This window comes from Rousettus aegyptiacus, unplaced genomic scaffold, assembly GCF_014176215.1.
Source record: "Rousettus aegyptiacus isolate mRouAeg1 unplaced genomic scaffold, mRouAeg1.p scaffold_m13_p_1, whole genome shotgun sequence".
Taxonomy (NCBI): domain Eukaryota; kingdom Metazoa; phylum Chordata; class Mammalia; order Chiroptera; family Pteropodidae; genus Rousettus; species Rousettus aegyptiacus.
In genome coordinates, this window is record NW_023416284.1 from 79,842,644 (window position 1) to 79,857,319 (window position 14,676).

At 37.3% G+C, this 14,676-nt stretch overlaps 1 protein-coding gene across 1 annotated transcript in view; it reads right to left on the bottom strand.

Moving 5' to 3' along the window:
- The window catches only part of BMP6 (bone morphogenetic protein 6), a 149,494-nt gene that overhangs the window by 27,132 nt on the left and 107,686 nt on the right, over nucleotides 1–14,676 (bottom strand). Inside the window, exon 2 of the mRNA XM_016138249.2 lies at nucleotides 12,813–13,005. Within this exon, the coding sequence (XP_015993735.1) occupies nucleotides 12,813–13,005 (193 nt within the window). The remainder of the gene's footprint in view (nucleotides 1–12,812; nucleotides 13,006–14,676) is intronic.

A 14,676-nucleotide genomic window follows, 5' to 3' on the forward strand; every position in this document is an offset into this window, starting at 1 on the left:
AGAGAGAGTGTGGGAGTAATGAAGAAAAAGATTAAGAATATATTAAAATCCAAATCAATATGAGCATTTATAAAGTTATGCTTTGCTCATTTTTTTCTTAATTAGGACCTGACAATCTTCACATGTTAGCTCCTGTAAAATAAGGGGAAACAAGAAACCACATCATATTTCTGAGTAATCATCAGTTCTTTTCTTTTAATGAAGGCATTTGAGTGGTCTATTGTGAGTGCCAAGTCCTTTCTCATCTGGACCGTGTAACCGTCGGTTTAAGTTGAGTGATTTTAAAGCTTATCCCAGCACAGCTGTGAGCCAGGGCCGGGGTTCTTTGAGGCAAACTCATTGAGTTCATTCCTGCCATTGAACTTCATAGGGAATATTTTTATATTTTTAACAGTTGTCAACTAGCATAACCCTAGGGGTTGTGAGAAGATGGAGTGAGGGTTTCTTCCTGCTCACCCACATCACGGTAGAGCAGTGTTAGGTGATGGTCACTTTCGTGTGTTGCAAGGATGCTCTGAATCCAAGTTGATATCCCAGGTTCACTGGCATGAAATGGCCTAGAATTCCCATGAGGGAAAGGGGGATATTTGGGCCAAGGAAAGATTCAGATCCCCTGGTACTGAAAGTATTTTGCTGAAATATCTTACAGGATCGAAGAAACTGGAATTAAATACTACATTTAAGATGAGCATCTCAACATTAATAAAGTATATTTAAATCAATTCTAAAGCACTTCCATAGACTTTGCTTTACTTGGTCCTTGTAACTATCCTGAAAACTCAGTAGAACATCATTATCCCCACTTTACAGCTGGGAAAACTGAGACTCAGAAGTGAGGTTACTGTCATGCGGTCAAGATCAAAAGCTGGTGAATAAAAAGAAAGTAAGTAGATTCAGAGTGTCCCATGATATGCTGCCTTTTGAGATCATTATGAAAGACAACGTGTGACCAATGAATAGAATTTATCTCTATTCTACTGAATATTTGTGAGGCCAGTGAAACATCTGAGTTAAGAATTTGAGATTTCTCAGAGGGGAAACAATTTTTCCTGTTGACATGGCTTAGAGTTAGAAGGAAACTTTATTGTCATTTTTTCCAAGCTTAAAACAGTAGGTACAGCTAAAAGTAGTTTACTCAGCTGCTGAACAGAGCCTGTGGGGGGCACATTCAAGCCTGCCTTCTTTCAAGTGCTCTCCCCCAATGTATGTGTCATACCCCCTGTTGACAAATTACCCCTCCCCCCTCCCTTGTTACTGAGGTAACTGTGAGCAAGGAGATGGGGGTGTTCATGGAAAACAGCGAGAGGGGATTGCAAGTCCAAAGCTTTGAAGTTAAGATGCAAGAAGACATAAATCTGTTCTGGAAGGTCAGAAAAGACCCTTATCCAGAAATAACACAGACACTACGCACAGCACTGTGGGGAAAGTAGCTCAGGTCCTAAAGGCAGCACAAGACACATTCATGGCAAAGCATCACCCTCCAGAATGAAGACACAGTGAGAATTTCAAGGTGTAAGGCTACCCCTGAGGTGAAGAGGATCTGTGTATGGAGCTATTGCTAAGGGTCACTTGTTGCTGTTTACAAAGTTTTGATGATACACATAATTTTTAAGGACTTGTATGTAACAAGGATACAAAAAAATACAGTCCAAGATATGAGTGGGGCATAGCTGGTAGAAGCTACAATGAGCTTTTATTTTTAAAAAGTGCTGTTTATAATAAAGGAAATGGGAGTCTATTATAAAAGAAAGTGGGGAATGAGACAGAAGGTCATCATCTCAAAATAGAAGAAAGCAATCAGAGAAAAGGAGAAAAGAGAGGAGCTTGAATTAAAGAGAAAGAACAGGAATCAAGAGCTAAACTTAGAGGTGAAAGAGTGTGTTGATAAGAAAGATGAATAATCACATTGTAGAAGAAATAAAATCTCCAGGGCCAGTGAGAATTAGCAGACAAGAGGAGCCTGAGTTTTTTTCATGACTCTGCTACTAAGATAGGCTGGGCCCCCAGGAAATTGTCTTGTTTCTCTGCCACACTTCCCTGACTCTACAATAAGGATAATGCTGGTCCTCACTGCTTAAGAGACCTGGGGATTAAATGAACACAGTCCAATAGCTGAGCCTAGAAAGATGTTGATGAGGAAGTCTCAAATTTTGATGTTTAAATCTAGGATGCTCAGGTTCCTTAGAAGGGAGATGAGGTAAAGTACGGACTTAAAATAACTGGATCAAATGAAAAGAGGAAGAACAAATATTTACTGTGTGTTTTCTATATATGAGCATGCTCCAAGAGCCTGTCTTTTATTCCTTGGGAAGCCCGGAGAGACAGGTCCTATTATTGTGTTTCTTCTACAATTGATGGCACAGAGACTAGAGAAAGTAGGTGTATTAAGGTTACAGGTATTAAACAGGGTGACCGAAACTTAAAGTCAGAGCCCAGGCTCTTAGCTACCACATAACTAAAAAATAGAGACAAGAAAGGTCCAGAGCACAGGTTGAAAATACTGAACAAAGGCTCAGAATAAGGCAAGGAATTAAAATCTACTGCACATATATGCCAACATCAGGTGGATACAAAAAACACATTAAGATACTCATGACTGGCACAGGATCAGAAATCATGAGTGGGTTCTCATATCAGGGTCAAGAGGGGAAGGGATCTGAGATGGACTGCCCAGTCTCGCCCTATTCCTCATTCTAAGCAGGATGCTCTCTGTCTAGACTGAGACCACCACTGACATGCAGTCACACAGCCAGGGTGAGAGACTCTAAGAATTACAGCTTTATGAAACAACTTTGTTGGTTCACCCTCAATGCTTCCAATAACTCAGGTATTCAAGAGACACAACTTATAGCAAGTCACTAAAATGTTTCTGGTCTGGCACACATCTATTTACTTCTCTTCAATGACACATGGCCTTCTTAGTCTACCCACTCTGTAAAAGTGTAGCCTCAAACAAGATGCACCTAATTTCACTATGTGAAAAACAAGGGTTCCCTTTTAACTCTCACTGCAGCAGGGCTGAGGTATGTTGTTCCTATCTAAAATATGTGTTGCAATCAGAGAAAGAGTCCTAGGGTCTAGCCAAATGGCCACCAAAACTAGATTATTTAGACCCTCTTAATTAGATGACTAACACTCAAATGAGCATACCATGAAAGAAAATTCTGAAACAAGAGAGAGATAAAATTTTGAATGAATTTATTGCCAGTTTTGTTCTGAACTAACTCGTAGACCCATTTCATAATGAATATGTGTTCCATCTTCAAGGATCAATGGTGTTATTCTCAAGGTTATTCCAAATCGAGGGCAGGAGTATCCTCATATTGTGACCATCCTGGGAAAATGAAGTCCTTAACAATTAATAAGCCTCACCAAAATTTCTAGAAATTGTCAAAAATACACCCTGGGGCTAAAGTTGCCTGACAAGCAAGCCACTCATAAGACTTGTAGAATTGGTGTTTGTGGGCAAGGTCATTCCTGCCCTTGTTGGTGATAGTCCATCAGGCTGAGAAGCAGATGTCACCAGGGGCAAACACAGTGGGTCTTTCTATCCTTTGCCCTTGGAAAAGGTCAGAAGGCATCTGACCTCCTGGTTTTGACTTTTCCTGACAAATGGTACCCATTAAGGTTACACAGCCCTGGACAAAGTACAACTATGCTTACTACTAAACATTTTACTAGAAAAATATTCTTCATAAAGTAGAATTTATAAGTAAGAAACAAGCAGATTTATGAACTATTTGATAAGGTTAGTCTGTGGCTTGTTTATTTTTCATAACATTCCTTTACTATTTACGTGTCTGGGCTTAATGGTAAACTAAGATAGAAAACAGCATATATACATTGATGAACCAAATTTATGCTATAAGAAAAATTCAATTTTCAAATATAATGGAAGTCAAAAGTCAATCGTTTTAGAAAATTAGATAGTAAAGAAAGGATTTGAACTTTTTCCTTATGTAATGTATCATATACGGAAAGTTATGTCTAAACTTTTACCACTAAAAAGGTAGAAAAGAAATATGATTTGAAAAGATAACACTACAAATCAGGGCAAACTGCTACACACACATACACTAGTGAATTTGAGTAACGAGGATTAACAAACATTATTATTATATAACTAGCTAAGCTCTCATTGATTTTATGCTGCTGATATTACCCAAATTTCACCTCAAGGACTAGAATAATATGAAGAGAAGTTTCAAATGACAAACACCTTAACTTTGTAAGGGATACTTCATCTTCACCAAACCAACACAAAACACTTTGCTGTCAGAATTTTAAAATATCAAGCCCTTACATGGTGTTTACTATGTGACTATACTAAGTGCTCTTACATATGTTACCTTCTCACAGCCACCATAAGAGGTAATAGTATTAACACCATCACAGTTTGACACATAAGGAAACTAAAGAACAGAGAGGTTAAGTAGCTTGCTCACAGTAACACAGACAGTAAATTCAGAGCTGGGATTTGAAAACAGGCAATTTGGCTCAAGTGCAACATATGCTCTTAGCCCCTGGAGGGCTTGTTCACACAAAGACTTCTGGGCCCACCCCAGATTTTCCAGGGTGGGGCCGGAGAATATACACTTCTAATAGATTCCCAGGTGATGCTGATGCTGCTGATCTAGGAACCACATTTTGAGAGCCATTGACTTATAGCATACTCCCTGTGTCTTAAATAGGGGTAGTATTACTTTTGCCTGTTTTCTAGACTTAAGGTTCAAAGCTATCTGCTCTCAAGATTTCTTACTTCTCTCCCTAAACAGGGCAAAGCAAATGTAGGCTATTTCACAGTGAATGGTCGATTGTCTTATGAGTTGTCCTTACTTTCAGGGAGAGTCAACCTAGACTAATATTTGGAATCACAGGTAAGACCAAATTCAAAGTAGCAGTTTTATTAGAAGGCTTGCTTCTTCTATGTGTCCAAGACGAGAGGAGAAGGTGAAAGATTATTTTATACAAATTCACGGCTACCTAGCCTGTCCTCTTTGACCACACAAACAAAATAATGTTCCCATACACTCGGGTATACTCTGACATGCCCGAGCGACCAAGTACAGATTGAACAAAGAGTTCTACCACCTTAGATATATGTTATGTGCAAAGCTTATATGTTTTAGACTTTATGACCAATCCTACATTTCCATATCCTTGTCCAATATGGGGAAATAAAACATCAAAAATACTGTTAATTTGTGATTTTGGGGGGATGTTTCCCAAAATAATCTTAACGATTAGCATGGCCTGCTTCCCACGGAGCTGGACATCCTCGTAAGGAGATGCATGCACCAAGCAATCCATTTCTGGGAATGAATAATACAGAAGGCATAGTTTCCAGAAATAAAAACCTATTTCCTTTTCTCTTTCATGTTTACCAAGTGGAAAAGCAGTTCCCAAACAACAGTTTCCTCTGCCCACCACACCCTAACTTCTCATCTCCCTCAAATTTAGCATTCTTTTGAGTGTATGTAATTCTTTAGGATAACTTTAATTCCTCTTTGTAACATTATTTTCTACACTGTGCCTTTGCAAAGAACATAACACAGACAGGCTGAGGAACAAGGTTTGGTAGCTTCTTGGGTCTTTACTTTTTCAATATTAAGTAAATCATTCTAAGTATAAAGAACATGCACTTAACTATAAAGATAAAACTAACTAGTTACATAATCTGAGCTGTGTGTCAGTTGTGTTATCCATGTTTCAGGGGCAAAGGAACAAATACTGAAAAGTTCAGTGTTTGCCTGAGGCCCACACTGACTGTGCCAGAGATTATCAAGTCAGCAGTAAGATTTCAGGAGTCCCTGAGGATCATACCTATGAAACCCAGATACGGAAAGAGAAACAGGTATAGCTGTGCATGGTGATAAAAGGTTTTGCTTTTCTTCTACCAAACTACAATAGTATTCTTTCCCAGCTTTCTCAGATTTGCCCTTCTCTTCAAAAGAGAAAACAGTTTCAGCAATCTCACTTTTATCTCAATGATGATAAAAGTTCATGATGCTTCACTTCAGTAGGCAGCACTGAGAATCCAACAGAATTCATTGGAGTGATCAGTCTATTTTAAAAAAATGCTTTCCCAAGGAAACTGTCCTCTTAGGTCCTGGAACTGGGTCAACTACTGGGTTCAGGTCTTGTTTCTAAAACTACACCATTTGATTAATTAATCAAATATCAGCATTTGTGGGGATTCATTATAAAGATTTCCCCCCAAAATACAACACTTTAGAGATGTATGCTTCTGGCTATGATGTATCAAACTAACACTCCCACTAAGAATAGTTTAAGGAAAAAAACCTATTTAATATTATCTTAAAGCAACCAACGCAGGCAACATTTAAAGAGTAAGGATCTCAGAAAGAGGTAAGCCCTGTATTTACTGTTGCCTTTTCATATCAAGGCATTTGTTAATTCTTTATGTGACGCATAGATACCAAACAGAAAGGAGCAGCAGCCTAGAGCTTGAAGCAATATCACTGGCTGGGGATCACTAGAGTTTAAGGCAGTTAGGATTTGAAGGGCTAAGGTCCCAGAGGAAAGGGGCTGCATAGAAGTGAGCTCATGCAAGTGATCTCATAGAAGTTTGGGTTCGCTTCCTCTAGGACCTTGGCTTTTCAAGTCCTGGCTGCCTTGAACTCAAGTATTTTGCCAAATATTAAGCTGTGCATGCATAGAGTAAGAAGCTGAGAAAACAAGCAGAAAGAAACTGCCAAGAGGATAAAAAGCAAAGCAGACTTTTTGGCAGTCTCACGATGCTAGGGAGTTAAAAATTAGAGTTCAGAGCCTACGAAGGAAGATAGGCTCTGGTAAACATCCCAGACCTTGAGCTGAGACCCCATAAAAGGCTAAACTCTAGAAGAAAGGCAAAATCAGAAACCAATGAGCCTTAATATGTCCTGAAACCCAGCCTTGCCAGGAACAAAAAGAACAAGGTAATCCGCTTGCATTTTGTCTACTTTCTAGAAAAAACTGAAATCTAGTCTGGAAGAAGATAAAAGTATCTAGAACTGTTTTTCAAAAATAACGTCCAGAATTTAATTTTTAAATTATCAGACATTCTGGGGAATAAAACCAAATAAGGGAAAAATCAAGAGAACAAACAGATAATGAAAATAGATCCATAGGTGATCTAGGTAACAGGGTTGTCAGACATGATTTTTGAATCTAGCCTTATATAAAGAGAATAATAAATTACAAGCTGGGATTGTTCCAGAAATGTGAGGTTGGTTTAACATTTTACAAAGATTTAATGTAGTATATCACATTGACACTATAAAGGAGAAAAATCATATAATCATCCCGAAAAATTCAGGAAAAAAAATTGATAAAATTCCACACCAATTTCTAATTAAAAATATCCACTTAGCAAACTAGGAATAGAGGAGAATTTTCTTAATCTAATAAAGAGTATCTTTAGGAACATTTATAGCAAACATCACTCTAAATGCTAAATTAGTCAATATTTCCCCCCTTAGATTAGAAACTTGACAGAGATTTTCAATCTAAGATTAGAAATCTGACAGAAATCTAAATGGAATTTAACATTGTACTGGATGTCCAGTTAGCACATTAAAACAAAAAAAAAATATATATATATATATAAGAATTGCAAAGGAAGAAATAGAGTGATATTTATAGATGGCATGATTATATTTACAGAATTTCTAAACTACTACCCAGAAGAATTATTAGAATTTATATGTGACTTTGCTAGATTGCTGAATAAAAGATCAATATATAAAAATTAATTATATTTGTATATGTGAGCAAAAAACAATTAGACACTGAAATTTTTAAAAGGTAATAATGCCATATCATCAAAAACTTCGATATTTGGAATAAGTTGAATAAAAATATTCAAGACAAAAAACACTAGAAAATATTATTGAGATAACTTAAAGAAAGCCTAAATAAATATCTTATTCTTAGATTGGAACACTCAATGTTAGTAAGAGTCAATTCTTCCCAAACTGACTTTTAGATTTAATGCAATCTCAATCAGAAGCCCAACAATTTCCCTTGTAGAAATTGAAATTCCTATTTTACAATTTCCATGGAAATACAAAGGTCCTTAAATGGCCAAGAAAATCTTGAAGAATAAAATTGGAAAATTTACACACCAGACATTAAGCTTTCTTAGAAAACTAAAAGAATTAAGTTTAGTGAAAGAAGAAGAAAATTAACTAATGGAACAAAATAAAGATCCCAGAAACAGACCCATACATATATGAGCACCTGATTTGGGAAAAGATATAACTGAAGTAAACTGAAAACAGAAGTATTTTCAATAAATGGTATCAGGTCAATTATTTTTTTTTTTATTCTTACACAGCTGGGATATTGAATCAACTTCAGTAGCTCACATATGATCTCAAATATCTATTATTATAGTTTACCCCATTCTGCTGAGCTAAACACTTCCATATCCTACTGGCTCCTGGGCATCCCTACCATGACTCACACATGTCAAAACTAGAACTCATCTCCATCTTCCTTCCCTGACCTCTTCCCGTGGTCCCTATCTCTGTGACTGGTTCAGAGTAGCATATCAAACTAAAAGGTCTAGAAAAATGTGTATTTGCCCTTTGTCAGTTATTTTCTCACCTGGGACAATTATATTCTATCTGTAAAATAGATCAGAATTGATGAATTTTGTCAAAAATTTAGTTTAAGCAATAATTCACTCTGGGATTTTTCCCAAGACCCCACTAACATGGCTTCTGGGCTGTCCTTAGGAAATCTTTCTCATTTTGAAAACGAACTCTGTAACAGCATTGCCCTGTTTTCGATTCAGAGATGCATCTCTTCAAATCCTAAGGATTCTAAAGTTAGAAAGAAACATATAAACCGAACTTAAAAATATATACAAAAAAAAGAAAAGAAAACAAAAACTTTGCCTGTTTGCAAACAGAGAAATGAGTTGTGATGCTGCTTATACCAGGAAATAATGAATTTTAAATTTGGTAATTATTTCTTACTTTAAATGTCATCCCAAGAACTGCACCATGATACAATGTGGAAAAGATAGGCTATCACTACCAAGCAATGCAATTGCCAAAACGTACAGAGTACAACATGGAATTTCAAAACTAGCAGAGGTACGTGTGGTCAATTCGTGTACCAAACAGGACCATCTTTCAGACACTGAACATGTCCCTTTGTTAAAATTTCTAACTGGCTTTCAGGAGATGCTCTTTAACTTGTGAGTATACAAAAAATTAATTAAGACTAGTAAAAGTATGTCTTTAGCCAAATACAAAATGTAGATGAATGTGATATTCTTTAAAGGTCTCAAAATTGTACTGTTAATATAGAAATAAAGATCATATGTACATGTTATGAAAAGCAACATGCTGCCATCATGCTATTATAGATGAATATGAAAGGTCAGCAGCCTTTACACTTCAAGTGTGGAGACAGCTTAGTGTGTGTGTGAGTTGGAGAAGAAAACAGTGAAGTAAATGGACAAATACATAAAACTGTGAATGAGTACAAATATTTCTTTGTAAATTCATTCTAGTCTTTCTTCCCCTTCATACCCCTCCTCCAGAAAAGCTGTTAATAGATCAATGTTTGATCAGTAGATCAACAAAGATTTGCAAAGGTTTTCCATAGGAAGGCCTTGAAAGTCAATGTAGCAGGGCCTGGATTCTGACAGACACATTCTCACCTCCAAGGCTGTCTCACTTGCCATGCAAACAGAAGTGCCCTTGGGATGTTCCTAGCAAGGCTAAGGAGATGAAGATGTGGGGCATGCCAGAAGGAGATGGCTTACCTCTTCCTGGCATTTCCCCTTCATGTCGGGACTGTCCCCATGCCATTATCACAGTGACTTTTGGGAAGCTGAGCAGACAATAGTTTAGGTGTAATTTAGACTTGGCAAAATTCATGTGTGCCACATTTCCTTTTTCAATAGGTAATATCCCTGCCCAGCTTATCTGGTGGGGTCATGGTTAAATCTCAATGAGGGAATGCATGGGAAGTTCTTTTCCAAACTCTAAGTACTACGTAAATGCCAATTTTTGCCAATGCCATCATAAAAACATAATGATGTATAACACCAGGTATTAACACAAAATTCCTCTTAAAATTTAAACACCACACCATAGCACAGAGTACATTTAAAAAAAAAATGCAAAGCGCATCCTGTGCTATTCTGATTTAACTGATTTAACTATTCTGATCAGCCAACTGTTGGTTGGCTGATCTCATCCGCTTTATGGGTGGCTCCAGATCTTTTCTGGAGTTAGATTCTATCTCAGGGATTATTCTCAGGTTTTGAATAAAGTTTCAAATGTTTCCCAGTTCTTACTCAAAGCACCATCTATTCAAGTAGTCGCTTTTTTTTTTTTTTTTAACTTACCTGGTCCAGTGATTTCTTATCAGTCATAGGAATATGTTTCTGTACAGTTCACAGCAATGGCCTATCTTCTAAGAATCTTTTTTGACCGTCCCTGGATCGGGCTTCCTAGCTGCCCCTTATATCAGAAAGGCCCAATGCATAACTTCTTCTGCTTCAGCTGAGTGTACTATGACAACATTGGAAAACCTGCCTTTTTTTTTTCTTTTTCAAAGAGGCCAACCATTTTGCACCACAAACATTTGTTAAGTTAATCCAGCAAATACCACAAATTTTACTTAAACATAGATTAGACAAATACGTTTCTTCACAAGCCTGGAAAATCGTTTTCAGCCAAGATACTACCAATACAGTACAGATGGGAGATTGAACCTTCCCCAGGAGTCCTGCAGTTAAATCTGGAGGCCTCTGGAGGGTCATTAGGAGACAGCAGGAGGCTTGGGCTCCTGGCCCACCCATAAGAAAAGAAAATCTCCTCCTGGCCAACCTGGAACCCTTCGAAAGCATGAAATTCTCCCAATTCTCCCAGTATTTCCCCTTTCCTATGCACAAAAATTAAACACATCTAATCATCAAAAACTCCAATCCTAGAAGGCAGAGGAATTACAACTCCACTTTGACAGAGTCATCAAAGCCTGGGACTGTTTGAGATTTTGTTTTCCAAACTTACTGCTCGCCTTGAGAAAGTATGACACCACCATCTTAGGTACAAGGCAGCTGTTCATTTTTGGCTGAAATTCAATATAAATCTTACAAATGGTCTGCTAGCTCTCTTTTTAAAAATAATAATTTTTGAAAAAATCTTATAGTTGCAAAACCCCCAATCTAGTGTTTTCACTATAAAGTTTTCCTGTAGGACAGAAGAAAACATAAATTCTAAACAAAGTTCTGAGCCAGAATGGTATCAGGAGGTTATTTGCACTAGAGAAATATAATAGGACAAATAATTAGACAAATTGAAAATCAATGGCTAAAGCAGTTCCAGTAAATCACTGGAAACCAATTCTCTCTGAACTACTAAAAGACAAAAATTTAGCAAGAAATAATTTTATCTTTTTAAAGAGGCCCTTACCAGTTAAGTCATTAAATATATTTTTATTTAGCAGTGAAAATGAGACATCGGAAACCTTCCCATTCATTCTGAAATTTTGGTCTGTTCTGAAGATACCACAATGACTATATTTTACTTATTATTTAACTATTCCAGCTAAGAATTGACATACAAAATCAGTGTGTATGTTCAACACCATGAGGTATCCACAAAGTCTAGCAAGTGTCCTTCATTCTTCCTTATTTCCCTCATTAGAGATTTGGAAATGCATAAGGGCCAAATGTTGGCATTGCTCTCAATACTAAAATAAACCTTTTATGGGGCAAATTAACATTCATTATTATTTTTGTGTGCATATTTGTGACAGACAGGTTTAAGTCATTCCTAAAGCCTTGGGCATTCCTGGGAAACCAATAGACTTCCAGGACCAAAAGCAAAAATCTGGACTTGGTTCATAAAACCAAAGTTGGCAAATCTCTTCCAGAGTCTATAAATGTGGGGTTCCCTCTCCCTCTGCATTTTTAGTTCCAGGCTGTCATATCACATGCTGAGTTTCCACTTCATGCACACTGAGAATTATGCAGCAATGCTAATCTACTATGCATCAGGCACTCTGTTCTCCCTGAACTACTAAACTGACCCCTAAGAAGTAAGCAAAATTCAAGGTCATTGGTTTGTTTTCTGTGTGCTAGGTTTGAACTAACTGCTATAATACTTTATCCTTCAGCCCTTCCTCCAAAAATCATTCTATGGAAGTTTTTCTTTATTGCTAGGAAGTCCCATGAATATATTTTATTGCGGTTTTTTTCTGAAACAATCTGGCCTCATTTCAAAAAATAAGACTAATACAGACATGTAAAAAAAAGTCCATTGTTCCCTTGTATTTGAATAATAATAATAAAATACATTCGACACACACATATCACATACACTCAAAGATATATCATATATAAGATTTATAACATGTGTATATATCATATGCACAAATACATAGCCTTCTATTCACTTGAATTAGTAGCATTTATATGCATCCATACATAATTTTCATGTGTGAATTTATTTTAGCCACCTTCAGCATCATTCAAAGTAGGGACTAAACAATTGTGGGAAACATTTTATCCCTAATAAGTCATATGTTCTCTGATCACAAAGAATGCTTAGTAAACACCATTCACTGGCTTTCTTAGAAAAAGAAAACTATTTGAAAAAACCTTCAACTTAATAGCAAAAAAATCTTCCTGCTGGCTAAATACTACAATTTAGAATATACCCCTCATCTGCTCATGTGTGGGCCCTGAACTCCAAATCACCTTCCACAGACATACTCAGGGTTATATGATGACAGGGTAGAAATGGGGGCCAGCCCCACCCTTGGGGTTCCTTGAGCCTTCATACCTGTGCTGATGCTCCTGTAAGACTTGATAAATGCTGATAAGAAAAGTTTGGTTTTTAAAACTCCCCACAACACAGTCCTTGTAGATTCGGAATTCTGCAGCCGTCACCGCCTCACCCTCAGGAATCTGGGATAAGTTGAACTTGAACTCTTTGTGGTGTCGCTGGCGAGGGGAGAACTCCTTGTCGTACTCCACTATAAGATTAAACAAGAGAGAGTGACAACTATTGTTACTTGACTAAGTGCCACAGACTCACGTCAAAAAAAAAGTCTCCCCATTGTAATTCATAGGTGGATTACCAGTCACCAATGGCTATTAGAGGGATGGGGTGGGGAAAGGAACATTGGCTAACCTGTCAGACAGGCTGGGATTAAAATCCTTCATTTTACTCAAGGATTAAATAAAATTCTTAAATTTTACTTCATTTAAGTACTTTAAATACTTAGTTTAAGTTGCATGAAAGCAAGTTATTTAAACTTTTGGTTTCAGGTTTCCTCATCTGCAAAAAAAATGGGAAGAGTATGACTTCACAAGGAGGTTGTGAGAATTAGGAAAATAATGAATAAGAATGAATCTGGCAATCCTGGTCCCTCTTATCCTCTCCCAGCCCTCTTTCTTCTTGATGCTTTTCTTCTCTCAAGTTGGTTCCTCTCTCACCATCAGCAGTTGACAAGACCAAGGGTTGCCCTGAGCTGAACCTTGGCAGGAGTCATGCTGGCGGAGAGGGGAGTGAGCAGTGCATTTTGCCTGGGACTGAAGTCCAACGTCCTCAAACTTTGCCTGTTATTCAGTGAAACTTTTGTTGAAGGGTGTAGGGTAAAGCTTCATAGAAAATGTTGTTCTAACTAAAGTTGACTACCCTCCCTCTGCTGGTGGAAACTGAGGGCTGAAGGACTCTGAGGGGAGGGACTTCTGTGCTGGGAAGCTGCAGGAGTCTCCATTTAATCTGTGGTTAGAACCCAAGTATAAGAACAGGGAGGGATGTGGAAGTAAATTACCAATGGTGCAACTTGCTATTTTCTCATTTTTTAAAAAAAACTGGGAATGAATTAAGTCTAAAACCTGTTTGTTTGTTTTTAATGAAATATTTTTCCCTGCATGAAGACAAAGTATGAAAGACTAAAACCACTCATTACTATTTTTCAGAGTCGGCTTTCAGGTGTCTATATAATGTCCTATGTGAGAGAAATGATATCGACCTCAGATGCTGCACTCATAATTGTAGTAAAAGAGAAAAAGTAGTGCTCTGCTTCTCATCATAAATCTTTGACTCTTTTCCCCAGATTTCAGAAATGCTTCTGCCTTGCTTTTCCTGTTAGTTTTTTCTTAATGGCAACTGCAGTGAAATCTCATGAGCAAATTAATCCTTTACGGAAAAGTTTTCCCAGGGCTTGTGGGTAGAAAAAAAATCAAATTATTTGCCACCTCCAACTGCCCACTTCCTCCCACATGTGTTGTTCTCCATAATCACCAGGGAAAAGCTTTGGAGATTTAGCTTCTTAAAAAAAAAAATGCCAATAACTCTTAGCAAGAACTTAAGACTTCAATGGCATTTTCAGAAGCTAAGGAAAGTTAAGCCATCTATAGGTATGAGATTTTAAATAAGGAATTTCTGAAATTGCCATGTGACTATGCAATAAATCTTTTAGGTTCAAGTTCGTTCTCTCTCTCTCTCTCTCTCTCTCTCTCAATCTCTCTCAATCTCTCTCTGTCTCTCTTCAATTTTGAGGGTTAAAAATGGACAAGCTTTGGCTTATGTAAGAGTTTGAATATAAATTTTAAAAAGATCCAAACAAAAAGGTCCAACCAGAAAGTAAACCATGGTTTGGTCCCAACAAGAGAGCAGGTTTTCAAATTAGTGACTA